The sequence below is a fragment of the Sardina pilchardus genome, chromosome 20 (genome assembly GCF_963854185.1).
Source record: "Sardina pilchardus chromosome 20, fSarPil1.1, whole genome shotgun sequence".
Lineage (NCBI taxonomy): Eukaryota > Metazoa > Chordata > Actinopteri > Clupeiformes > Clupeidae > Sardina > Sardina pilchardus.
The window spans coordinates 16,068,868-16,096,654 of NC_085013.1; the positions used below are offsets into that span (position 1 = coordinate 16,068,868).

Sequence of the window (27,787 nt, forward strand, 5' to 3'; positions counted from 1 at the left end):
AGACATGATTAACAGACCTTTACATGAGGGCACGGTGTGACTGCCATAGGAACTGGTCAACAGTCTTTCTCCATGCAGTCGGACCTGACTGCAGTCTCACAGAACATCCCTCTATGGGCAGTTCTGAACGTGTCCCCAACATTCACTAGGTAACATGGAATATTTCATTCTACATATTATTATTCCATTCTATATATGAAGACAAATATGCAAATTGTTAGATATTTTCACCATAAAGCAGAGCAGCTGGTGATCAGTCCTGGTGACATTGTTGTGGTAGTAAGTAGCAGTGCTGTTTCTTTGTCATTTCCTGACTGTGTGCTCAGCGTTGCTCACTCTCTGGCATAGAGAGCCATCTGCTGGCCAAGCCCTAGTACAGCACATGCATGCCCAGCTATTCACATATCAACTCCGATATGATCAGTCCGCATAGATCACATCAGCAGCCTGCACCCATACTTTTAAACACTCAACATACTAAACATGGCCACGCCGGCCGCTCACTTATCAGCCCTTTTGTCTGAGCTAGGCAAGAGAAGCCCATAATATAGATTGCAGGTGTGGCCCATTGTCTTGAGCGATGGGCCAACTAGCAGCGTGGTTCAGCATTTATCTGGGCGTCCACATGAGTGATCTCTGGACGCCACCAGCAGCAGCTGCAGCACGGACAGTCCCTCACCCCGACCCCCACACACCACATCCCCCATGTGACGACCTGGACCATTGATTTATTTGCTCCTTTGTGCCTCTCTCTCTCTTTTTCTTTCCCTTTCTTTCTCTCCCTCTCTCTCTCTCTCTCTCACTCTTTCTATCTCTCTTTCTTTCACTCCCTTTCTCTCTCTCTCTTTCTCTTTCCCTGTCTTTTGCTCCCTCTCTTTCTCTCTCTATTTCTCTTTCTATCTCTATTTCTCTATCTCTCTCTCTCTCTTTCTCTCTCTCTCTCTCTCTCAGGACTATGTGCTGGCCGTGGAGACGTACCACTCCATCATCCGCTACGAGCCCCAGCAGAGGGTGCAGCTGCTGAGCGGCATCGGCCGCATTTTCCTGCAGGTAATTGTGGCCCTTAGCCTCACCAGCCCCCCCCAGCCCCAGCCCCCCCCCCCCCCCCCCCTCTTTGTCCTCGTTCACTTACACCAACTCAGCGCCTTTTACCGGAGGACTATTTTCCCTTTAATGGTGCCACCAGGTGCCCTCTGAGCTGCCCGGCCCGCGCTATCACGCATGCTGTCCCCGCCGGTGCCTAATCTAAAATTGCCTCTTTTAATCGGGACTTTACGAACCACTCCTCAAAGTCCGGGGCTATCGTGAAGCCCAACGCGGTTTGTGTCATCATCTCAGTGCGCGGCGTGGCTAGCTGATAGCCAGTACAGCACAGAGGAGATAAGGTCTCAGACCCAGGCCCTGTGTTCATCTGTTAGCTCGCGCCTCTGCAGCACGTCGACTCAGATTATGATAACAGCAGACGGTGCTCGGCGAACCGTGCGATAGTTGCCCCAAAGCGATAATTGTTTTGCTATCATCTTTTATTATTAGATTGGGGACATTAAGACTGCGGAGAAGTATTTCCAGGAGGTGGAAAAGGCCTGCCAGGCAAAGGGAGGGGGGCAGATGCAGGATACTTCAGTGCTGATGAATAGGTAAGGTGTGTGTGTGTGTGTGTGTATGTGTGTGTGTGTGTGTATGTGTGTGTGTGTGTCTGCATGTATCTGTCTGTGTTTGTGTGTTTGTGTGTGTGTGTGTGTGTTTGTATGTGTCTGTCTATGTGCGTGTGTGTGTGTCTGCTGTCTGCGTGCGTGTGTGTGTGTGTGTCTTTGTATGCCTGTGTGTGTGTGTGTGTGTGTGTGTGTGTGTGTGTGTGTGTCTGTGTGTGTCTGTGTGAGTGTGTGTTCTCCCTCATACCATAGTGAAATGACTTACGGACACAGTCACAGTGTATCACTCTATTTGGGCCTTGTGCATTGTGCAATCTTGCTACTGGAGATTTCAATTATTCACTTGCAAATGTATTCTTACTCATCCACTTTTACCATAACCTGTGAAACACTTAGCACTTGTCAACTGTGTTTGTGTGTTAAAAGTTCCGTTTTAAACTGTACTTCTTGAATGTTCGTTATTAGTGTGTGATTATATCTTTCACACTTTGACTTCACAGGGCTTTCGTTTACCTCAGTCAGAATAACTATTCAGAGGCACACACTTGCTTCGCTGAAGTACTGAAGGTTGATCCCATGAACCCTGTGGTAAGTACTTCATCTGTACTCCTTTAAATGATTTTGAAAGCTCTAAGCTTTACACAGGTGATACAATCTCAATAGCAGGCAGAACATCCAGTCTTTGTTTTGGTTGGCTTCAGATGGGAATACTACCTGGATAGTTGCCCTGCTCTTTCATTGCACAAAGCCATCACAATTTTGTTTCCTACTTGGATAAAGATTAGCAAACAAATATGCCAGCTCTCCTCTCAATACAAAGACATTTTGTAAAACACTCACATTAAGAACAACAATCTAAAATGGGACTCCGGTGTGCCACACTGTAAGGAGACCATTTTATAACATTTATAATAAGGTAGCATTATTATTTGTAGTACCAAAAGCAATTGCTACTGAACAGCTCGGTATCATAACAATCAATACACATCTGTGAACATGTATTTCATGAAATTGGAGTGGAGATTATATGTATCGTGGTTAACACATTAATACATTTTCTACATGTTTAACAATGCAGGATCAAGAGGTTGTGTGATTTTGGCATGTTCTTAACTCCGGTCCACTCTGTGTCCATCTGCAGGCCAACAACAACGCGGCCGTGTGCCTGCTCTACCTGGGCCGTCTGAAGGAGTCGCTGCGGCAGCTGGAGAGCCTGGTGCAGCAGGACCCCACGCTCTACCTGCACGAGAGCGTGCTCTTCAACCTCACCACCATGTACGAGCTGGAGTCGTCGCGCAGCACCCAGAAGAAGCAGGCGCTGCTGGAGGCGGTGGCCGCCCGCGAAGGGGACAGCTTCAACACCCAGTGTCTCAAGCTGGTCTAGGGCCGGCCGGCCGTCCAGCCAGCCGCTCAGCCACGGACGGTCACCGAGGTCTCCCAAAGCAGCAGGCCGAGCCAGGGCCAGGCAGGACCCCTGATTGGGCATTAACTCGCTTACCACACAGGCCAAAGGGTGCCGGCTCCCTGGCCGTCTGTGAAGCCTAATGTTCCTTGTTTGTTTGTTAGTTTTTAGTGTTGGGTTTGGGTGCAACTGGTGGTCTGACGGTGGCTGAGCGGGGGGGGCGATGATCGGGAGTTGTTGATGATGAATGTGTCACTAAATACCAGAGAGAGTCCTTGTTGTCCCAACACGTGCTCAAGCTTCACCAGAAGCACAAGAGCTTCTCAGAGGGCGAGAGATCCCAAGACCAAAGCGTTAAACCAATAGCAGTAATCCGCCACAGGATGAGTTGCGCATGGAGTCGCATTTTAAAGTCTGTTTATTTTCTTGAACACTAAATGGCGTAGTATTTGGTCTAGGTAAAACAGCACATATCTCATGAAAAAAAAAGGAATGTAAAGTATTTGTATCATCCAAAAATGTACATATTTTATAACAATAAAAGAATCAAGTATGAAGATGACCTCTTAAATTGTAATATTATGTGAATGATTCTTGAATGCTGATTGCTGTTTACGTTCTGTGTTAATCTTAATCACAATCTGTACTGTATGACTTGTGATTTTAAAAGTTATCATGTTCATCCAAATAAACGTGTACTGATATACATGTGGTATTCATGACAACACAATTCATAAGGAACATGAAGAAGCATTTGTGCATATACTTATTTGTGATCTAGCAGGACACAAGTAATCCCTTAAACTGTGTAAGGACTGCAGGGGGAACATCAAGACGTATAGTGATAGTCCTTGAGCCAGAGGGGTCAGTCGGTACCATCTGGGGGAATAAGGCTCATAGAAATTTTTGGCAAGGTACAGTACACCACCCTAGAGTTACAAAAGAAGTGATAGCATTGCATTGGTAGTAGCTGTTTGTGTGTTATCACCCTGTTTATGTCTACTGTACGCTTATGAGGGGATGTATTACAAGTGAATAGTCTACAAATCTTAGATATTCCAACAAACATTTGGCAGCTGATGTCAATATTGTTTGGTATTGAAAGTTTTCTGAAATACTATACATACACATGTACGGTAAGTGAGCCATTATCTAGTGAAATACGCAATCATTTCAAGTACAGAAATCCTAACATTGGATAGTCAGGTTCAAAATAACTTTTCGTTTTTGTGACATATGTGAGTGAAATGTTATTTTGTTTTTTTTTTAGAATGGCTTCATTCATTTGCTGAAAACCCAGATTATATATATTCCATAACTTTTGTTCGTTTTCCATACTATGGGTCACAAATCATATATGAACAACCTTCTCTATAAAATATCCTCCAGCATATAGGAATATATCTGGAAACTTAAGTGTTTGTAAGTACCAGAAGTGGAGATGTCTGGTTCAGAGTGGAAATATGCCGATAATAGATTTTCTTTAATGGCTATATGCAGTATTTTGATCTATTCAATAACATAATAACTGTAATTATGTTAATATTAATAAATATATTTCCCTCTAATACTGTATGTCCAAAATGAAAAACAAAAAGAGGAATTGTGAATCTGACTTTATCTTTCTCTACTAATAATGTAGTGCAAAATATTGCATATTTCATTAGATAATGTTATTTACATAAGTAGTAGTGCAGTACAAAAACAATATATATTTTAATATAAAAATATTGACTTGATCGATGTATGTACATAGCCAGTTGTGGAAGACTTGTAAGGATATCTGTGAGTAAAAATGACCTATTCACCTGTAAGATACAGTATTCCTCCATAGACATACAATGGACATAAACCATCTGATAAAACACAACAAGCTACCCCAAATGCAATGCCATCACATATTTTCTAATTCTAGGGTGGTACACCTTGTCAAAAACCACTATGAGACTAATTCCCCTCAATGGTATCGATCGACCAAAATTAGGTCTGGCTCAAGGGATAGTAGGAAAAACAAAACTCTGCAGACCAAATAATCAAAGAAAAAGAACTGAATTCAGATATTGTACATATTGCACTACACTGTGTCTGGTGTGCTGAAATCTTAAAGTAAAGGAAGTGGTATGCTCCTCCATGCACATGTGCGTGTGTCAAACACGCGCGTCATTGATGCGCAGTCACAACTGCTGGGAGGTACACGTCATCAACACACAGGACTTTACCAGGCCTATTAAGTCTAGTGAGTCAGTGACAGTACCAAAGGAGGCTGTAATGTCAGAATAAACTAGAAAGAATAATCCCTCTCCACCATAGAAGCTTTATACCAAATTCACCTGTCCTGCAACACAGCAGAGTTCAATTCAAACTAGAATGCTGTTAATATAAATCTTCAAGGGTTAAAGTATTTCTACTAGCCTAACCCCGTCCGACTCTCTTCCCTCATTTTCATCTCACTAAGACTATTCTGGCTCCTCTCAGCGCGTTCACGTTTCCCTCAGCCATCAGGACGGGGGCGCCAATCAGCGACGGGGGAGAGGGGATGACATTCATTTTCTACATTGGCTGTGGTAAACAGTGTGTACATTTATACAACAAAAGCAAATGCATGGTTTCCTGACTGCCGATGCTGTTTATTATCTGTTTGTAAAGATAAAATAAAGTGAGTGAGTCTGGTGAAAACAGCCTAAATTTCTACAACAAAGACTTACAACACTGACATTTATTTCACTGTACCTGAGTACAAATCATTCTACATTTGCACACAATCAACAGACCTACTACATTTATGTAAACGTGTGTAAATTCTGCAATTATAGGCAGCAATCTGAGCCAATTATTCATCTTTACAAAACATAAAGGGTGTACAATAGTATTTTGTACAATTTCGCAAACATTACTACACTAGAGTAATCAACATTCTTGTGACTGAGATGTCCCTACCAAGCACTCTAACAAGGCAATAGAGTTAGTAGATCTTGAGCTGTAAATGTTAGTGAGTCCATCCATAGTGGTTCCCCAAGTGTCGGGCAGACCACATGACACTTAAGCACATTGTAATGAGCTCAGATATGCCTTGCGGATTTCAAAGTCATCAGCAGGCCGGTTATAAGCCTTCCACACAGGCTCCCCCACAAACAGCCTCATGGCTTTTGCATAGTTCTGGAAGAATAAAAGTACAACAGAGAAAACATGTTAAAGAAGGCCATGTCAAGCCATAGTAACTTTAAAATAGCTAAAATTGGAGTGATACAATACAATTTCAAGGGGCTGAGCCTTACTGTTTGGTCCATGGTGAACCTATGGTAAATGCCTGCTGGCAGAGTGATCATGTCCCCTTTGGACATGGCAATCCTGATCCAGCGGTCATCTTTATCCCTGACATCAAAGTAGCCTGTCCCATCCAAGATGTAGCGGATTTCCTCATCCAGGTGTAGGTGCTCTTCATAAAACATTTTCAACTGTAGGAGAAAAGAGAGTCACAGCCATGAAGCCAACTTCATTTGCTTCTAATGGGGAATTAGTGAGACACCCATTACACCTCATCACACTTCTCAAGACCAATGGGGGAACTGGAAGTGGTCGAAGGAAATCGTGAAGCTTTCCGCACGCTAATGGAAATATATGAATTGATTATAACTCTTGTTGAATCCTAATAAAACTGACGCTTAATATGAAAAAGTTTCACTTCAAAGTAATATTACCAAAGATCCTTGATTACTAACCAAGATAGAGCAACGCAATTTGTTAGTATGGGAGCAAAACGGGACAGTTCCTACATATGCGGGGTCAATAAGAAAACCAGTGAGCATGCACAGAACTAGGAATGATCCGGATAGTCATATCAGCGAGGGTTAAAGCGGAGCAAGAGGTGCAAACGTTCAACAACTTCCGCTAATTTCTATTATTGCGGGGGGGGGGGGGGGGGGTCCCCTCCCTTTATGCAGACCAGAGTAAGCCCTCACTGCATTAATGTCAATGAGAGACTTTAACCCTCTCTCATAAACTGAACAGAATAACTTCCAGGGTCAACTTTCCTTAATATAGGGCAGGCTACCCAGTTTGTGACTGGTTACACTGGTAGGGGTCACATGATTGGAGGTCACATGATGAGTACTGTTGATGAAACCAGAGCCCATTTAGGGAGAGCCGGTCCACTCGCTATTAACTCCATTGTACCTGCAGTTCCTGTTGCAGTTCCGCTAGGGGCGATCATGAGCAAGTGCAAAAACAATGGGGGTTTTTGCTGGTAGATTAGGTGATTAGGCCAACAGTTTTAGACCAAACTCCTAGTGCTGCTTCACACAGGGGTATGCAATTACCTTTTCTTCATAGTTGGGGAGTTTGTCCTTGTGTACAGTTATGATGTCCATATATGAATAGCCCCTCTCTTTACGGATCTTCTCTAGTTCTGGGTCATTTTCATAGATGTCTGCATTTAACTGTAAAGGAAGAAAACGTATTTCAATTTTCCAACTAGAAATTAGTGCATTAGATCAGATTTGGATCTTTGAAAACTGGATGGTCAGCATATTTACCGTTATGGCAGCAGATCCAATAAATACTCATACAAATAATAAACAAATCTGAAATATTTTCTATGGCTCTAACATTTACAATACTATCTACTAAATCAACTCGTACTCATACACATGCAGTACATTTCGTTTTCATGTGACTGTTAATAAAATATTGGCAAGGCACCTTTCCTGGCATTTAGTCTCCAACGGATGAAGTCTGTGCATGCGCCCAACACATCCAAAGTGGCTTGAACATTCAGGTAATTATTGAACGATTCAGTTCAAAGCTACATTTGGCTGGTTCATAAGTGTCACACTTGTAAAAGTTTGTTAGCTTTTGAATTTGAAGTTCTAAAACATTGCATGGTGTATGTATGTTGTTGTAGTGAATCAGCTCATTTAAGATTTTGTTGTGGTCTGACATGGTTTGTAAACGGGGTCAAAGTAAGGGGGTGTAGTGACACATGGAGCCGCTGGGTGGCAGTAACGATTTCTAGGAACAGGGGTAAGATACATACACATGGGTGAGATTGCAAAAGTTGTTTGATGGCCTGAGCCCATCCTTCACTTTATCGCTCATATTTATATTTTATCATATAAATCTCATATGAATTTCCTCAAAACCCCTTCAAAACAGTAGCTACACAACACTTTGTGAATTACTGTGAATGGCCACCACATGTTTTTTTTCTCGAAGTCACTCAACGAGTCCGAGACAAATTAGGTAGGCTAAATATTCGTATTTCTCTGATTGCTGACCTGACATAAGTCCACAGTGCATTAGCTATTGCAAAACTCAAACGAGTCCTTACATACACATAATAAAAATATCGAAACAAATCTCGAACAGACCTCTGGCAAAACTCAACCAACCTTACATAACGCTACGTGCTAGCTGCCTAAAGTCCACTACGCGCAACCACTAACCCCTTTCAGATATAAACACGCTGGTTAACCAAACACAGCTGAAATGACTCAGCACACTACTATTATTATAACCTATAAATATTAACGCTTTAAGTAAAGTTCGTTCCCACCACCTACCCACCCTCCAATAGAAAACTCCGATTTTCTGCAGTTCCTCTAGGGATACCGGTTGGTTTGGGTCAAGTTTATGTGGTAATCGTTGGTCTTCATCAGAGTCGTCCATGAACCATGCATCCATCGCTGACTGTTGATGTATGATGAAGGGAGGGTTCTCTTTCAAGCATTCGTTCGGTATCTCACTATGGGACACGCCCTCTCGCGAGTTCCCCAGAAGCCAAATATCATTACGCCAGCCACTATAGAGCTCCCCAGTCCCGCCCCTCCTCCGAGAGAGGTGCTTGTCCGGAAGTAAAATTCTCATTCATTTCTCCCATTGACTTCTGGAAAAATTCGGATATAAAGAGTTTTAGACCATGCCTTAGGCTAACCAGCTACGATGTGACTCATAAGCATATAACTTATAATTTCGAGTGAAAAAATGAACAGAAAATGTAAAAAAAGCGAAAGGTACAAGACTGTGTACATATCTTAAATTCCGAGATAGAGAACTCAAATCCCAGGATGCTTTGCAAACGTACACACATTTCCAACATTTGCAGCCTAAAGATAGTTTAACATGGTTCCATATTAATCTGAGAAAAGAAGATGATTACTTCCTACCGTTTCCATTGAGTAAATTCAACCTTCAAGATGAGAAAACCGTTATTTTTCGGAAGACCACACATCGGTCCTGATCAGCCCTGCAGCCATTTTAAGTTTTGAAATTCCAGCGAGACGAAGCTGGACGATAGGCGCGGGAAAAGCTGAGTACAGTTTGTTTGGCATTGCCATGGCAACGGCGATCTCTACCAATCAAAGGCTCTGCTTTCACCAGTTTTACACGTTAGGGTGTCGGGTAGTGTAGTACTCTCTCGTTAAATCGTGAATAAAGCATTGTTTTCTCAAAACAAGGTTGATGCCCCCATTAACTTTTGACATCTATATGAGCAGGTATAATCGCTTAGTCACATCGTAGCTGGTTTTAAGTCTACCATGGACGGTTACGATGTTATGGCTTATTCTCCAATTGTCAATGGAGAAATTGTATTGGATTTTTACTTCCGGACTAGGCTGTGGGCGGGACTGGGGAGCTCTATTGGCTGGACGACTGACGTATGCGACGTGGAGGAGGTACGCCCACCTCCCTTATAATCCACGGCGCAGCGTCATAGAGCTCCCCAGTCCCGCCCACAGCCTAGTCCGGAAGTAAAAATCCAATACAATTTCTCCATTGACAATTGGAGAATAAGGCATAACATCGTAACCGTCCATGGTAGACTTAAAACCAGCTACGATGTGACTAAGCGATTATACCTGCTCATATAGATGTCAAAAGTTAATGGGGGCATCAACCTTGTTTTGAGAAAACAATGCTTTATTCACGATTTAACGAGAGAGTACTACACTACCCGACACCCTAACGTGTAAAACTGGTGAAAGCAGAGCCTTTGATTGGTAGAGATCGCCGTTGCCATGGCAATGCCAAACAAACTGTACTCAGCTTTTCCCGCGCCTATCGTCCAGCTTCGTCTCGCTGGAACTTCAAAACTTAAAATGGCTGCAGGGCTGATCAGGACCGATGTGTGGTCTTCCGAAAAATAACGGTTTTCTCATCTTGAAGGTTGAATTTACTCAATGGAAACGGTAGGAAGTAATCATCTTCTTTTCTCAGATTAATATGGAACCATGTTAAACTATCTTTAGGCTGCAAATGTTGGAAATGTGTGTACGTTTGCAAAGCATCCTGGGATTTGAGTTCTCTATCTCGGAATTTAAGATATGTACACAGTCTTGTACCTTTCGCTTTTTTTACATTTTCTGTTCATTTTTTCACTCGAAATTATAAGTTATATGCTTATGAGTCACATCGTAGCTGGTTAGCCTAAGGCATGGTCTAAAACTCTTTATATCCGAATTTTTCCAGAAGTCAATGGGAGAAATGAATGAGAATTTTACTTCCGGACTAGCACCTCTCTCGGAGGAGGGGCGGGACTGGGGAGCTCTATTGCCTCAGTCTAAAACCTCTTCTCGCCCCCAGAGGCTTGCTCTCTCGTACACAGGTGTTCGTGGCTTGGAGGCTTAACTGTTCATAGAGCGAGGTAACGACTCGGTCCCCGAACGCTTCCTTAACGCTACTTCATCTTCGAAGAGCATTGGTTTGGACTTGGCTAGTCTGTCTCCAAACAGTAGCCTCTCTGCTAGTCTGTCGCCAAACAGTAGCACGCTAGCCTGTCTCCAAACAGTAGCCCCCAAACTCTAACGCTAGTCTGTCTCCAAACAGTAGCCCACTGCTAGCCTGTCACCAAACAGTAGCCCCGCTAGCCTGTTACCAAACAGTAGTACCCCAAGCTAGTCTGTCACCTAACAGTAGCGACCGCTAGCCTGTCACCAAACAGTAGCGAAGGAGCATGTCTACGCAAGTACCCCCCCTCCTCGCGAGGAAGTGCGATGACCTTGCTAGACTGTGCTTGTGTGGGAGCAAGATTGCGGCTGCTGACACCCACCAGGTGTGTGCCGCGTGTCTGGGGCTGCAACACGCCCGGACCGCGATAACAGCCCCGGGAGTGTGCGAACACTGCGCCCGTCTCTCCCACCGGTCTCGCCAACGCAGGCTAACACGCCTAGCTAATTTCACCGGCGACGACCCCATGCTCGGAGCGGATGACCTCCCTCCCCTTGAGTCAGCAACCCTCACCCAGGAGCCGGCCGGCGCTGGAGGGGTGGACGCCAGCTGGGGTGACCAGCTCGACGCCCTATCGCCTATGTCCGACGCTGAAGACAGCCCAATGGGTATGCTAAGCGCGACTGGTGAAGCTGAACTCTCCTCGGAGGATGGCTCCGTCGACCTACTATCCCTCGGGGATGAGGATGGCGACGACCTATTCCCTCCAGCTACTCAGACTACTCGCCCGGGCGGCACGAAAAGTGAAAGCACCACCGAGGCTGACGAAGCCGCGAGCGTGGGCCTTCACGACGTCTGCAAAAGAGCAGCTGCAAAGCTCGGCCTTGCTTGGCCGGAGGCCCAGAAGGAAACCGTTTCCTCTCGCTACGAGGGAAAGAGGCTCCCGAAGGCTAAAAGCTCCACCAGACAACTGCTGCCCGTTTTCCCCGAGTGCCTTGAGGAAGCGACACGGTCATGGTGCAGCCCATTCTCAGCGAAAAACCCGGCTCAAGGAGTCGCGGCGCTGGAATGGCCCGACATGGAAAGCGGTGGATTCGCCCACCTGCCCCCTGTTGAACCGCTCCTGGCCTCCCACCTCCATCCCGCCCAGAAGTCTGCGATGACCCCCTCGGGACCCGCATTCCCCTCCAAAGCCGACAACTTCCAGTCCGCCATGACTGAGAAAAGCTACAAAGCTGTGGCGTCGGCGGTGAGAGCTCTCAACGCCTCATCTATGCTCATGGCCTACCAGGCCGAGCTGGAGGAAGACTTCACATCCTCTCCCAACCAGCCAGCTGTCTGGGACGAAGTTTGTGTGGTCACGGACCTAAGCCTACGGCTACACAGGTGTGCGGTGCAAACTGCGGGGCGGGCTATGGCCCTTATGGTCTCTCAGGAGAGAGCTCGCTGGCTAAACCTCTCCAGCCTCTCCCACAAAGAGAAGACTCAGCTGCTAGACGTGCCCGTGGACCCCAAAGGCCTCTTTGGACCAGCCGTGGCCACTATGCAGAAGCGGTGCGAGGAAAAGAAGCGAGACGGCGAAGCGCTGCAGCTGTGCCTCCCCAGAAAGGCACAAGCCCCCGCTCCCAAAGCACCCAGGCAGGCGTTCTCCGATGCAGCGACGCGCGCGCCGCACTACCGCATTCCGAGACGTCAGCCCCCAGCCCAAACCGCCACTCAGAGCCTCGGTAAGAACCCCGAGCTCAAAGGTGCCTGGGCTAAAAAGCCCTTCACCCCCAACGCGACGCAGGGAGGTCAGCACAACCCCCCGTCCGCGCAGGGAGCGAGGAAGAAGAAGCGTGCCTAGCACGCTCCTTGCTGGCGAGAGGGGACGAGTTCAGCCAGGCACTCTCCCCTCCCCGAGCCACACCGGCCCCGTTCCTGGGCCTGTTCAAAGGGGCACGTTCCCCGCCCTCCAAGAGGCGTGCAGAGGCCACAGCGGCGCTCGCAGTTCACAGCCCACCGAAGCGGAGAAGAGACATGGAGTGCCAGTTCGAGCCCCAAAAGTGTCTCACAAGCACACACCAGTGCCCCCCTTCACAAATAAATGTTTCGGTGCGCAGCCAGGCCGTGGGCCAAGGGCGTATCCGACAAAAGAATGTCAAAAAATGTCATATGAACAAAAAAGCTCTCACAAAAAAGTACGAGCAGTGTTCAGTGGCGAGGGTGTGCAGTCACTCCCTAATAACGCCACAAGGTGGAGCCAGAGCTCCACCGGTGACGCTGGGCACAATAAGCACGCTGGTCGTGCAGCCCACGCCAGCTCGGCCACTAGATGGCGTAATTTCGCCTCTAACCGAGCGCATTCAGTACTGGCGCATGCATGTGCAGTCAGACTGGATAATAAAGATTATAGCGAAGGGCTATCGTCTACAGTTCGCTACCCCCCCGCCCCCATTCAACGGGATAGTACAATCCCATGCCACAGGGGACTCCGCTCGTGTTTTACAGGAGGAAATAACCTCCCTGTTAAACAAACAAGCGATCAGAGTAGTTCCTTTCGAGCAGAGCCATCACGGCTTCTACTCAAGGTATTTTCTGGTTCCAAAGAAAGGAGGGGGGCTGCGCCCAATATTAGACCTACGCGCTCTGAACAAATACTTAAGAAAGTACAGCTTCAGAATGCTAACCAACGACGCACTGATGCGCTTCGTGCGCCCAGGCGATTGGTTCACCTCGGTAGATTTAAAGGACGCGTTCCTACATGTCCCAATCTATCCCCCCCACAGAAAGTTTCTCAGGTTTGCCTTTCGAGGCGTGACCTACGAGTGGCTTGCCCTCCCATTTGGCCTTGCGCTCAGCCCCCGTGTCTTCGTAAAAGTCACCGAAGCGGCTATTGCACCGCTCCGGGAACAGGGCATTCGCCTGGCTACATTTATCGACGACTGGCTGGTGGCCGCGCGGTCGTGCCAGGAAGCGCAGCAACATACGGCTCTCCTAACAGAGCACCTGATGTTACTGGGTTTCAGAATAAATTGGGAGAAAAGCGTTCTGCGCCCATGTCAGATTACCACCTTTATAGGGCTGTCCCTGAAATTCCGTCTCATTCAGAGCGTGCCTGTCAGAGGAGCGGGTCAAAGCGTTCCGCGCGTGTCTCGCGCTGTTCCGCAGGGGAGCCACTGTGAAATTCAGGGTCTGCCTCAGACTCCTGGGTCTCATGGCGTCAGCCTTGGTAGTCATACCACTCGGCCGCCTGTACATGAGGGCTATTCAGCGGTGGGTGGCATCGCTGAAATTGAATCCCTCGCGTCACGGTCACCGCCGTGTCGCAATCTCAGCAGCCTGTTGCGCTGCGCTGCGGCCCTGGAAACGCCCACTCTTCCTCACGGAGGGTACACTGATGGGCGCTGTCCTACACAGGAAAGTGGTGACGACGGACGCCTCGTTGACCGGCTGGGGAGCCACTCACGAGGGCAGGTCGATAAATGGGCTATGGGACGTACACATGCGAACCCTGCATATAAACCGTCTAGAATTAATGGCGGTCTGGCTCGCACTCAGACACTTTTTGCCCGTCCTGAGGGGCCATCATGTCTTGGTCAGGACAGACAACACCACGGTGGTGGCTTATGTCAACAAGCAGGGGGGACTGAGGTCTCTTCATATGCACACGTTGGCACACAGACTGATTTTATGGAGCAGCACACGGCTCCTGTCGCTGAAGGCCACACACGTCCCCGGTGTATTGAATTTGGGTGCAGATTTATTATCCAGGGGCAACCCCCGCTACGGAGACTGGACTCTCCACAGCGATGTGATGGCTCAGATTTGGTTGCGGAACGGTCAAGCGAAAGTGGACCTATTCGCGTCCGGGGAGAATGCACAATGTTCAATGTTTTTCTCCCTGCGCGATCGCAACGCTCCATTAGGGATAGATGCGTTGGCACACCAGTGGCCACACGTCCTACTCTATGCCTTCCCCCCGTTGGAACTAATCACTCCAACACTAGCCAGGGTGCGGGAACGGGGCCTCTCACTTATCCTCATAGCCCCGCGCTGGCCAGGGAAACCCTGGCTGGCGGAGATCATCCCGTTACTCCACTCCCCGCCGTGGCCACTGCCACTTCGCAGGGACCTGCTGTCCCAAGCGAACGGGGAAATATTTCACCCTCACCCAGAACGCCTGGCTCTCTGGGTTTGGCCCGTGAAAGGCTAAATCTGACAGCTGCGGGCTTGCCCTGCAATGTCATAGCGACCATTCAGAGCGCTAGGGCTTCATCAACCAGAACGTTGTATGATAGCAAATGGCGTGTATTTAATGATTGGTGCATTAAAACAGGGACAATAGCCTTCCAGTGCTCGGTGGACGTTATCCTTACGTTTCTACAAGATTTACTGGATAGGAACAAGTCCTTCTCCACTGTTAAAGTTTACCTGGCTGCCGTTTCGGCTTGCCATGTAGGCTTTGGGGACAAAACAGCGGGCCAGCACCCTCTCATACGTCAGTTTATGAAAGGAGCGCGTCGTCTCCGCCCGGTCTCTAAACCACTGGCCCCTTCATGGGATCTACCTATGGTTTTGGATGTCCTGTCTCAACCCCCCTTTGAGCCATTACAGCAGTTGGATCTTAAAGTGCTCTCACTTAAGACGGCATTGTTGGTGGCCTTATCTACGGCTAAACGCGTAAGCGATATTCACGCCTTGTCCGTGAATCCTGCCTGTATGCAATTTTTCCCGGGTGATACGAGGGTTGTACTAAAACCCAACCCTGCGTTCATTCCGAAGGTTTTCAATCCGTCACTGTCGTGCCGTCCGATTGAGCTATTTGCTTTCAATCCGCCACCGTTCACCTCACTGGAGCAGGAGCGGCTGAATGCGCTCTGCCCAGTCAGAGCGTTGCGCGCATATGTGGACAAAACAGCAGAGTTGAGAAAAACTGACCAGCTGTTTGTGTCTTGTGCGAAGTCTCGCCTGGGTAGACCGCTCACTAAACAGCGGCTATCACAATGGATTGTGGCGGCCATTGCCCTGGCCTATACCACCAAGGGGCAACAACCCCCGGCTGGTTTACGAGCTCATTCCACTCGTGGAATGTCGACCTCGTGGGCTTTATTTCAGGGTTTCCCCATAGAGGATGTGTGCTTGGCAGCGTGTTGGGCAAACCCGACGACGTTTGTCAGGTTTTACAGACTTGATGTCACCGCCCCGACCTTAGCGCATACAGTACTAAGCACTGAGACGCCTGGTTGTGGGACGCGCTGATTAACTGATGGGGATCGCAAGCCTGTCTGGCAATCCGGGAGTCACTATATCCCATAGTGAGATACCGAACGAATGCTTGAAAGAGAACTAAAGGTTACGACCGTAACCCAGGTTCTCTGATAGCATGAGTGAGGTATCTCACCAGACCACCCTCCTTGCCGGTGGCGAGAAGAGGTTGGTTAGCTAGACTGAGGCAATGACGCTGCGCCGTGGATTATAAGGGAGGTGGGCGTACCTCCTCCACGTCGCATACGTCAGTCGTCCAGCCAATAGTGGCTGGCGTAATGATATTTGGCTTCTGGGGAACTCGCGAGAGGGCGTGTCCCATAGTGAGATACCTCACTCATGCTATCAGAGAACCTGGGTTACGGTCGTAACCTTTAGTTTGTCAACAAAGTAAATCGCTTTCCATTCAACCAGTGGCAGTAGCAGGTAGCGATCGATCATGTCCTGACTCAGTGACGCACGCACGTAGCTTGGGTCACCTCACGCCACTCCCGTTCATTTTCTCCAGCACAGGAACGGCAGGAAAAGAAAAAAAAAACTGTTGTTGCATGCTAACTAGGTCCACTGGAAATTTGGTAGGCCTAGTCAAAATTGTGTATTGCATTGTGTATGATGAATATAAATTGAGTCAGAAATGGGCAGTATTTTAATTAGATGTTTTTGGGCGCATTTTTAAAGCGTAATTGCTATATCTCCAGACAGCATTTACATTTGGGCCGGATCCGTTTTCGAATCAGCAGATCCGCGCAGGAGTCACACTCGGTATGCGGATCTGCACCAACTTTGCGCCAGACTTGTGTGTACCCAGCAAGCAAATAACGTTCTGCTAACTTTAAGTACGTTAGCTTTTGGTTGCCCTATGGTTCGTTTTTCAGCAACCTACTACGTTTAGTGAACGTTATCTCCAGGTTGTCAAAACAAATAACGTTCCCCTAACGTTTTTACAACTAAAAAAAGAAACGTTATATTTTGGTTGTATCCCAGCAAGCAAATAACGTTAGCCGTTGGTTCTCCTGTGGTTAGTTTATCAGTAACCTTCTAATACCCTGGAGAGAACGTTAGCTCCAGGTTATCAAAGTTCCCCGAACGTTATTACAACAAAAAAAAACCTGATTATATTCTGGTTGCATTTCTCTTTTCACACAACGTTGCTACTTAGTTGTTTTTTGGTATCTTATTTGTATCGGTATTCTGGTTATGTGCGTGGGGTTGATTATTGTTGATGAAAATCGCCCCAGAGTTTCTATGAGTTTCCAATTGAACAAGGCCAGCAGCCACACTGCAACTTAGTCGGAATAATTTGTTGCAAAATCGACATATAGGCCTATTCTATTCTTCCCCCCTCTGTTGGATTGATATTCGGCCGACCAGAGCCAGCCCGTCTAGCTAAGAAGGGGCCAGCGCGAGAAGAAGCTAGTTTGAGAAAAGCTAGCCTACTTCCATCATCTCGGGTCCGTGAAAAAAACAGCCTCTGGTGTGTTGGTGTGTTAGCAGACTCAACCTCGCTAACTTTAAGACATTTGGATAACACAGAGATAAAGTTACTCACGTAGGCTACTGGCTGTATGGCATCGATCACATTCTTCACATCGTTCTCCATGCACTTGTTCCATTAAGTCCAACAGTCAACAGGCTTTTAAAAGACACTGTACAGGGTAAACCGGGTGGAAGAGCTAGCCATAGTCCCAGGCAGGCACACAACGATTTAATGCTAACTGCACATCTGACAAATAGTGTTGGATTAATCCATTATCGATTAGAGTGGCACCTGAAATGCATTCATGTTTTTAAAGCTTTATTTGTTATGAAAATATGATGATGAGGACTCCAACGAATTCTTTCTCAAAGTTGAGACTGCATCTTAAACAGCACAGTGTTCCCGGGGGAGAATTGTTTTCTATTAACACGTAGTCCAAGTTATAGCCTATGTTTACTGTGTTGTTCACTCAGCCTATCCCACAATTCCCAGTCCCAATTTAAAACAAATTAAACCAAAATCCATCATAATTCTGAACCGAGGACTTTTAATGGAATACGATGCAATAAAAGCAGCCAGTTTTGAATTTTGAAACAATGTGTTAGGCTAGCGCCTGCTCTGCTGATGTTTTGATCTGACTAATCGTTTATTATAGGAAAAAAGACACCGTAGACAAGAAAGTATTAGACATAACCGCATTTAAATATTTAGCTGACATATCTGGTAGTCAACGGGTCATATTCGTCGCAGTTCAGCAAGCAGTTAGCGGTAAGTGAAAATATACGTGTAGTGAATTGTCATTGCCTTAATCATCAGAGACGGTCGCTCTCCCAGGTCACAGATAGTCTATCGTCGCAGACGGAGTGTAGCCTACAGCGGAGCCGTGTCTGGATGTCACGATAAATCCACATATTTTTTTCCCCTTTACACTTTGTTGCTGGGAGGTTAGGGGAACGTTAATGCAAATATTGTAAGGTTCCCTAAAGGGTAGGAGAACGTTCTGCTAACCAAAATAAATAACCAGATAAAAACGTATTTTCGTCAAGAAAACTTTCCTGGGGAACCTTGTGGCAACTTTCGCAACTTTCAGGCAACGTTCCCCTAACCAGGAAAAAAACGTTCTAAAAACGTTCTCCTAACCAGAAATTGTTAGCTGGGTAGCTTCTGACTGTGACAGTCCGTCCGGCGGGTGCGGCGCCGATCCGGGGCAGCTGCGCAGACCAGAAGCGCCACAAATTAACTGAGTCCGCTCCATGGTCCGCCCGGCGGGTGTGGGCCGGATCCGTGGGAGCTGCGCAGATCAGACGCGCCTAAAGTAACCGAACAGAACACTCTCTAAACCAAAGATTCTAGAACAGAATCTTTGCTCTAAACGGAACATCTCTCTATCGGACAAGCAGAGAGGGCAAGACTGCTGTCTTTGTGATCATGGTAAGTGCATTAGTAGAAATGTAAAACTAAATTGGTGTTGATGTCATGTTAGTCTGATAAATATTATATGTAACCGAAAAGTTCACAAACTTAGTTTACACAGGCATTCTGACAACCTGGGACGTGTCAGACAAGTTGGGTAGGCTATGCTGTCTAGTGGGTACGGTAACGGTTAACTAGCCTGCTAGCCTAATGATAAGATCCAGGATTTCTAGAATTCTACATTTATTTCTAAATGGATGCTCACAGCAGGTAAACGTTCACAAACAATTGAAATATATACTAGTTATGCAAATCTATTAATGTTCAGTATAATCAATTATTTACTTTTAAAAATAATTAATTATTTACTTTTTGTATTTTTTTTTTCTTATTCTTGTTTTATTATTTTGATTATTTTTGTTGTATGTTTTGTGACTCAGGGCATTGCTGTAAAAGAGCCTGATGCTCAGTCAATTTTCCCTGAATAAAAAACGGTTGATGATGAATTTTCTTTGTGTTGAATTGTTTTTTCAGTACCAGTGTTCCTGTTCCCTTACGGTCTTCTACATATTCACCACTCCCGATTATAACAAAAAGCTGTCTGGGCCTTTGCTGTTGCGGCCACCACAAATACGTGATGATGCCCCCTTCATTTCCACTTTTAAATCAAGGCTCAAAACCCACCTTTACACCCTTGCTTTCTCTCCCCCTTAATTTGATGTTTTTGTGTTTTATGTGTAATTTTTATTCAGTATTGTTATTTATTTACTTTACTTATTATTTTATTTCATTTTATTGTATATTATTTCATTTTATTTCTTTACCTTTTTTATTATACTATGTACAGCACTTTGGTCAGTGTGAATTGTTGTAAATGTGCTTTATGAATAAATATTACATTACATTACTTACTTACTTACTAAACATGACACTGCACATCTGCTATTACTGTTTGGATTTTGTTTATGTAAAGCACATTGAATGACCTCTGTGTATGAAATGCGCTATATAAATAAACTTGACTTGACTTGACTTGCTTAAACTTCTACTTGAACTTCAGAAAAAAAAAAGACAACGAGACAGTTGAATGCATGAATAGTTTATTGAGTTTTATTGACTTAATTGTCCTCTTGAGAAGGTTCAAAAAGTAAAAGAATACATTTAAATTCAAGTTTTTTTTTGTCTAGTTGAGCTGCACTGGCGAGGCCACATGGGAACTCGTCTCAAAGAAAGAAAGATCAGTTGTAGGGCCCCAGCTGTGGCGCAACTGGCTGGGGCACCTGCATTGCACGCCGGTGACCCGGGTTCAATTCCTGGCCCATGTTCCTTTCTGGTTCCTACCCCTGCTCTCCCTTCCATTCACTTCCTGTCAATATCTACTATCAAAGTAAGTAAAAGAATACATTTAAATTCAAGTTTTTCCGTTTGGTTGGTTCAAGTTGCTACTTGAGCTGCACTGGCGAGACCGCAGAGGACCTCCTCTTAAAGATGCGGGTGAAGAGAGAGCATCTCCTCTCAGGAGAGCCAGAGGCGGAGCATGGCTCTTCATCCAATGGGGCCGCACAGGAGCAAAAAATAACAGGTTCAAAAATTAAAAGAATAAATTTAGATTCAAGTTTTTTGTTTGTCTATTTGGTTGGTTCAAGTTGTTACTTGTGCTGCACTGGCGAGACCGCAGAGGACCTCCTCTTAAAGAAAGATCTGATTCAGGTGAAGAGAGAACATCTCTTCTCAGGTGAGCCAATGGGGACGCACAGGAGCAAAAAATAACAGAGGTTCAAAAAGTAAAAGAATAAAATTAAATTCAAGTTTTTTGTTTGTCTATTTGAGCTGCACTGGCAAGACCACATGGGACCTCCTCTTAAAGATGCGGGTGAAGAGAGAGCATCTCCTCTCAGGAGAGCCAGAGGCAGCGCATGGCTCCTCATCCAATGGGGCCGCACAGGAGCAAAAAATAGCAGAGGTTCTAAAAGAATAAATTCAAATTCAAGTTTTTCCGTTTGGTTGGTTCAAGTTGTTACTTGTGCTGCACTGGCGAGACCGCAGAGGACCTCCTCTTAAAGAAAGATCTGATGCAGGTGAAGAGAGAACATCTCTTCTCAGGTGAGCCAATGGGGACGCACAGGAGCAAAAAATAACAGAGGTTCAAAAAGTTACATTTAGATTAAAGATTTTGGGGCCTTTTGAAGTGAAGGGTGACAGGAAGTGAATGGGAGAGAGAGCAGGGGTGATATCCGGAAAGGACCGCAGGGCGGGAATCGAACCCAGGTCACCGCCGTACAGTGCAGGTGCCCCAGCCAGTTGCGCCACAGCTGAGGCCATTCAAGTTGTTACTTGAGCTACACTGGCGAGACCGCAGAAGACCTCCTCTTAAAGAAAGATCTGATACGGGTGAAGAGAGAGCGTCTCTTCTCAGGTGAGCCAATGGGGATGCATGGCTCCTCATCCAATGAGACCGAACAGGCAAAGGACTCTGGGGAAACTGAACAAGAGGCAGGTTGGAAAAGGTGACTTGATGAATTTATGAATTTCTGATTTAAAAAAGATTACTACTTCGATCACACAATACAAAATATTAATTTATGAATTAGAATAGATTCACATTTTGGACATGTGGTGCTCCCACTTGGACACAAGCCTGTGTGTGTAATGTACACTTACCGGCAATATTGTCAGTGATGCTGATTGCTGTGGCTCCATCTGCGTTGGCCTTTCTTTGGCTGCCTGACTTGTTTCTCTGATCATCGGAGAGGCAGAGCAGTCAATCATTATTTATACAAATCTTGAGCGTGTGGCATATCATAACAGTGTTTTAACATAATGTAAAAAGGTCAATTTTACCTTCAGGCAAGACTTAATCTTCTTCATATTTGGAAGGAACTGAAAGCATCCACTCCCTCTCTTGTCTTTCTTAGGTGTAGCGTCATTATCATTTGTCACATCAGTTGTAATCTCGCTGATCAAAGATCTCACAACAATCTTCTCTACTGAGGGGTCCTTTATCTCCAAGGCCAACAGGACACTGTTCTTTGATCCATATTCACTCAGGAGGTTATTGTAGATAACTTTGAATACTTTGCAAATGTTCACTCCAGCAGGGCAAAAGTCAGTTTTGGAGACACCAAGTGCTGCTGTGAGCTCAGAGAGCACCTTGTTGATAAGTTCTCTGCATTGATCCAGCATATCGTCAGAGAGTGAATCCTCATTTTGTAGCTTTGACAGCAGGCGGATCATGAGCACAGACACAAGGCTGGAGTAGTCAGTAGAACCTTCCTGACTGTCTGCACGTCTCTTGTCGTCCAGGAGTCCTAAATCTGGTTTGATGAAGGCAACATCGTAACCGGGTAAACCAGACTCCTTCAGAAAAGCTTCCATATCCATGGGCGAACGCGTTGCCAGGGAGAGTATATTCATGACGTCAGCGACCATCGCATTCATGGCAACCTGCAGTACCTCTGCCAGAATCTGAGACGGTGATTCCGCGGCGCGGTCCTCTCCGTTTCTGGCCATGGAGCTTAGGCCACCTGGACAGGACACTGAGGCAGCGGCCGACCTCAGGGGGGCCCTTGCACCTGACTTCCATGACGAGGGCAATTTGAAGCAAGGCAGAAATAAATCCCTCACACACTCCTGTGCGAACATGCCTATGATCTGGCTAACCATGGCTCCTTGAGGTACATCCTGGGCCTGTTTCATGGCAACAAGAGCAGAGTCGGAGGCAGACTTTGCAGCAGCAACAGTTTGTGTACCCTTCAGGAGAATCTGGTAAACGTCCTCAATCAGGTCCTGAGAGGACTGAATATGTCCCTGGGAGAGAGCCTTTTCTAATCTCTTCCACACTGAGGTCAGATGACCCTGAGAGGGCAGCCTGCTGGAGCTCTCCTCATTTTGCAAGCCGAGCGTCGAGGTGATGCTGTTCACAGCGCTCACTACGGTTTCGTGCGGTACACACGCAGAAGCCTCATCTTGAGGCAAATCGCTCAGGTCAATGTTCACAGCCACCAATGTGTCTGCTGCCATGGGGGCTGCAGTGGAGACCTCTGGTATGACCACAGACTCTTCAGGAAGGCTCTCCTCACTCCAGTTTGACCAGCTTCCTTCTGAGGTACCAGATAAGGAGGAGAGGGGCCTATCCTGGTCCAGGTCAGTGTGACGGTCCACCATCCCAACATCTTCAATCAGTGAATCAATGACGACCGTTATCTCCTTGACGTTGTCGTCAGAACTTTGGAACTTGCTTGAGTTTGCGAGCTCCTCCTGAATGCAAAGCAAGACTTGGCCGATAGCTTCCTTAGCTGAAGCAGAATGCACAGCCTTCCTTTGGCGGCTTGACAGCTTCGTAAAGAAATCTCTGAGATTCAACTGCAAGCGACCGTACATATCACGTGTGGCGGACCACACTTTCAAATCTTGAGTCAGAGCATCTTGGGCTGGGGAGCTCATCAGGCATCGGACTCCATCTAGAACGGTTCCCACGAGGCTGGATGCGATGGAAGCGGAATCAGAGGCAGGAGAGAAGCCTAGGGGGTTGTCCAACATCACAGGTCCAGTAAAACTTTGCGCTAATTTAAGCAGCACCTGGCTCACTTCCCTAGTCACGGTAGCGTGGAACTCATCGCTGGAGAGTTTGTCTGCCATTTCAGATTTCACAAGGCTGGACTCACCAGAATCACGTGTGCCAGAACAGGCCAGTTGGGTTTCTAGCTCAAGAATAATGCTATCTACGACGGACGCTACAGCAGAGCTGGAAGAGTCAGCTGGAACCGACTTTGCCGTGAAGAGCATCAGCATCTTTCGCGTCACTGCTTTTGCACAGCCATTGCAGCCCTCACTTTGACGCTTACAGTGCGCAGAGACCTCGGAACACAGGGATTGGGCCTCAAGCTGTTCAACTTGGCCTTTGCCCTTGCATGATACATGGGTGAAAAACTCTCTCACGGTGTCTTCCACACTTTGGAAAATTGTTGAAACACCTGTGAAACAACCTCCTTTTGGAGTCCCATTGTCACACTGGAGGGTCTCAAGACAAGTCCTCATGCCATTTACGAACTGATCAACAATGCGTTTGGCTGCAGAATTCACATCTGGAGTGGTCTGTTCATGTTCCAGCTGGCATCTGGAGCCCACTGGCAGATTTTCGGACAAATCTTTGTTGAGCATTGGGCCATCAGGCGAGCATGGGCGCAAAGAAATGCAGCCACTAACTGCCGTAAGCATCACATCACTCGCTGCCTTGAGAGCTCTTCTCTTACACTTTTCACTGCCTAGGTTTGAGAGGCATGGAAGAGATGCGCTTGTTGGCCTGCCAGACAATTGCTCATCACATTTGGTGTCGTCAGTTGGTGATGAGCCGGATGATGACCAGTTGTCGATTTCGGAGAGGATGCCGTCCACAAACTCTTGAACAGGTGTATTCAAAACCCGTTCTCGTGAATACTTGGGCAGGTATGAAAAAGCCACATTATTCAAAACATCTATGGTGCAAGAGTCCAGCTCGTTCTGGGTCATATGGCACACCCTCACAGCGGCAAGGGCTTGGTCACTTTGAGCAAGGAGCCTCAGCTCGGACTCACTAACAACGGAGGGCACTGTTTTCACAGAGTCATGGGAACTGTGAGCATCCTCCATCACTCCTGACTTCTTCTCCATCACTTTCTCACTCTGGTGAACAGAAGAGGTTCCACTCAGCTTCTTGAAAAAGTGCCAAAGCATGGCGCGCACTTTGTGATAAAGCCCTCCGGTGACTACGACTCTCTGGTTCTTTAGGAAGTGTGGACGGTCTCCGCCCTGAGCAGCCGATCCCCCCTCTTTCTCACACATGGGCGAGCTTTGAGTGGCCCTAACTGCTGACATGATGTCAGCCACAAAAGCATCAACAATCAGAGAGGCAGTGCTTTGGACAGATGGGGTGGGAGAAGGCAGACCATCGTTTGGTACCGCACTGCTTTGTGGCCGGATCTCAGCACTGAGAACATCGCTGACGGCCTTTGTCGCCTGGCTATGGAAGTCTTCACAGCTAAGTTTCTGCACTATCTCTCTGTGAGCCTGGTTAGCCTTTTGGCTGGCAATCTCTTTATCGCTTACTGAAGGCTTTTCCTCTATTAGACATAGCTGAGTATCTTCAACAGAAGTGCTTTTGTCAGTCAAGATTCTAAGAGCACTTTTCATCGATGCCAGCAGTGACTTTGCCTTCTTGTTTCCATCAAAACATGTTTCTGCGGCACTGATAACAGCAGTCATAGCTTCTCCAGTAGTGCACTCTAAGGCTGTGTCCAGCTCTTCATTTTCCTCCACAGCCAAAATGGTGCCTGTCTCAGAAATGGCATGAGCATCAATCAGAGAAGTCACAATGTGAACCAACTCATGGCTCTTGGTCTCCTTGGCGCCATTCGGCATCTTGCAGGCCTTGGCAATGTTGAAATTGACCATGTCAACAACCTCTCTAACGATGGCATGGTTCAAGTGGTTCGAGTTGGCTGCAGGACCAACTCCATCTAATTGGCTCAGATTCTTCTGAACAGAGTTCCGGATGCTCGCCACGGATATCCCATAATTAGCTTTCAGGAGTCCACTGAATGAAGCAGCTCCAACAGATGAGCAAGACCTTCCAGACAGAGGAAAACACTTAATCACACTGTATACACTATATTAAAGTCATAGTATCATATTTTGTATCATATATACTGACATTATTACATTCTTTCATAAACCTACCTCTTTGGTGACAACTCAGCAACAGGCGTCTCTTTGAGGGCAATTACACACCATGAAGGCAGCCTGCTAGTGTCATTCTTTGGAACAATATCCACCAGGTTACCATGCTTAAGAATCATCACATCTTTTTCATCCTCGATGTACATGATTGACGATGATGATGATGACGCACATCTGACTGGTGTCTCACTGCTAGGCTCTTCAGGTTCGTCCACTGCACCTGACGCCAGTGGAGTCTCTGGGTCTCGTATCGCCAGTCTCATAACAGCTGGAATAACAACCTTGATGGCACTCAAGGACACCACCTGTACTATGCTTTTGCATACTTTGAGGACCGCGACCCTTGTAACCTATTTTGAACAAGGACAATAAATCAGGTTGTTCTGCATGACCTGTTGACCTCTGAAACTAATTGCAGTGCATGAAAATATTGAAAATATTGTATTGAAATATTGTATTGAGAATAATGACAATGACAACCATTCTCAGATTAGCACCACTGTTCTCAACACTTTATGTACAAACTTCATTAATTTTTAAAAAAATAGGTCTTCTTAAGGACATGGCTGCTATTCTTTTGTCATTTTTGTAACATTTGTTATATTGTATTGAAATTACTGATCACTCTAGCAACACCCTGGCAACTGTCTCATTTAGCCAAGCAACAACCTGACAACCACCATTATAATGTCAACCTAGCAGCCATTATCATAATGTCAACATAGCAACCACAAAGGCAATCACTTTAAATAGCATAGTAAACACTGTGAAAGCCCTAGCAACACCCTAGCAACAATCTTAATTACCTTAGCAACCACTACCATACTGTAAACATAGCAACCAGCATAGCAACCACCATGTCTACCCTAGCCACACCTTAGCAACCATATCAATCACCTTAGCAACAACCAAACAACCACTATCATGTCAACCTAGCAACTGCTTTAGCAACTAACATAATTACCCAAGCAACAACTTGACAACCACCATTATAATGTCAACCTAGCAGCCATTATCATACCCACCACTACCATACTGTAAACATAGCAACCAGCATAGCAACCACCATGTCTACCCTAGCCACACCTTAGCAACCATATCAATCACCTTAGCAACAACCAAACAACCACTATCTTGTCAACCTAGCAACTGCTTTAGCAACTAACATAATTACCCAAGCAACAACTTGACAACCACCATTATAATGTCAACCTAGCAGCCATTATCATACCCAGTCAGCACAAATAGAGACAAATACGTCTCCAAGACGCCTGCAAGATCTGAACAGCTTAATTACATCGCGTTCCATTTAGAACATCTTATTTTGATCTTACAAACAGCGGCGGCATCTCACTGAGAATGCGTGTCGTAGTTCTAGATCTTTATCATATTTAATACCTTTATAAGATCTTTGTAAGACGTTAGGGAGATGGATGTCCTATTATGACGTATTGATGAGCATCTGGGATACGGCTGCTAAACACTGTTTGAAGATCTTAGCAAGACGTATCAGATACGTCTGCCAGATGAGCAAACGCTCTCTAGAATACATCTTACAGCCGTCCAGCAGACCTTTCGAACACATCTTCAAGACACCTTGCAGACGTTCTTGAGCTTACTGGGTAATGTCAACATAGCAACCACAAAGGCAATCACTTTAAAGGAATATTTCGGTATTTTACACTTTAAGCCCGTTTTCTGTATTGCCTAGCATGAACACGAGTGTTTGACACCGAAATATCGACGATTGAGCCTGTTTGTGCATTTCGGCAACTTTAGAATGTTCTCTGTATGGCGTTAACATTGCTCCCTATGTGCATAAACTATTCTGTCCTTAAAACACCCCTAAACGTTCGTTTTTAAAAATGTGCAGCTCACCGAGTGGTTACTGGTCTTCAATGATCTTCTATAGCAAGTTTCGCAGTGAAATTCAAATTCTGTTGTGTTATATTAGGCAAACACGGTTGTGAGTTATCTGAAAAATTACTTCCGGGATTTCGAAAATCCCTGATAAACTATGACTGAAGCTACATTTCGCTGTCAAACTTGCTATAGAAGATCGTTGAAGACCAGTAACCACTCGGTGAGCTGCACATTTTAAAAAACGAACGTTTAGGGGTGTTTTAAGGACAGAATAGTTTATGCACATAGGGAGCAATGTTAAGGCCATACAGAGAACATTCTAAAGGTGCCGAAATGCACACACAGGCTCAATCGTCG

At 46.1% G+C, this 27,787-nt stretch overlaps 2 protein-coding genes and 1 long non-coding RNA gene across 4 annotated transcripts in view; 1 reads left to right on the forward strand and 2 right to left on the reverse strand.

Moving 5' to 3' along the window:
- Nucleotides 1-3,760, forward strand: part of trappc12 (trafficking protein particle complex subunit 12) — a 21,628-nt gene extending 17,868 nt beyond the window's left edge. For both annotated transcript variants that reach the window (XM_062523002.1, XM_062523001.1), the window contains exons 9-12: nucleotides 952-1,050; nucleotides 1,534-1,637; nucleotides 2,153-2,240; nucleotides 2,794-3,760. In XM_062523002.1, the coding sequence (XP_062378986.1) occupies nucleotides 952-1,050; nucleotides 1,534-1,637; nucleotides 2,153-2,240; nucleotides 2,794-3,036 (534 nt within the window). In that variant the 3' untranslated portion in view covers nucleotides 3,037-3,760. The remainder of the gene's footprint in view (nucleotides 1-951; nucleotides 1,051-1,533; nucleotides 1,638-2,152; nucleotides 2,241-2,793) is intronic.
- Nucleotides 3,761-5,660: 1,900 nt separating this feature from the next.
- Nucleotides 5,661-16,443, reverse strand: adi1 (acireductone dioxygenase 1). The gene is made up of 5 exons (XM_062523044.1): nucleotides 16,341-16,443; nucleotides 8,617-8,763; nucleotides 7,371-7,490; nucleotides 6,330-6,509; nucleotides 5,661-6,210 (listed from the first exon to the last, which is right to left on the reverse strand). The coding sequence occupies exons 2-5, from the start codon at nucleotides 8,731-8,733 to the stop codon at nucleotides 6,094-6,096; spliced, it is 534 nt and encodes a 177-aa protein (XP_062379028.1). The 5' UTR covers nucleotides 8,734-8,763; nucleotides 16,341-16,443; the 3' UTR covers nucleotides 5,661-6,093.
- A 4,801-nt stretch (nucleotides 16,444-21,244) lies between these two features.
- LOC134067661 (uncharacterized) lies at nucleotides 21,245-21,963 on the reverse strand. Its single transcript, XR_009936535.1, has 3 exons — nucleotides 21,695-21,963; nucleotides 21,515-21,590; nucleotides 21,245-21,335 (listed from the first exon to the last, which is right to left on the reverse strand). It is a non-coding gene; the product is annotated as an uncharacterized LOC134067661 (long non-coding RNA).
- Between the last annotated feature and the right edge of the window lie 5,824 nt (nucleotides 21,964-27,787).

Excerpts from the sequence above, each read along its gene's own strand:
- adi1 (XM_062523044.1), bottom strand. The coding sequence starts at position 8,733 with ATGGATGCATGGTTCATGGACGACTCTGATGAAGACCAACGATTACCA. Across the intron at positions 6,510-7,370 it reads TCCCCAACTATGAAGAAAAG|TTGAAAATGTTTTATGAAGA; the intron begins GTAATTGCATAC and ends TTTCTCCTACAG. Across the intron at positions 6,211-6,329 it reads GGTTCACCATGGACCAAACA|AACTATGCAAAAGCCATGAG; the intron begins GTAAGGCTCAGC and ends TTATTCTTCCAG.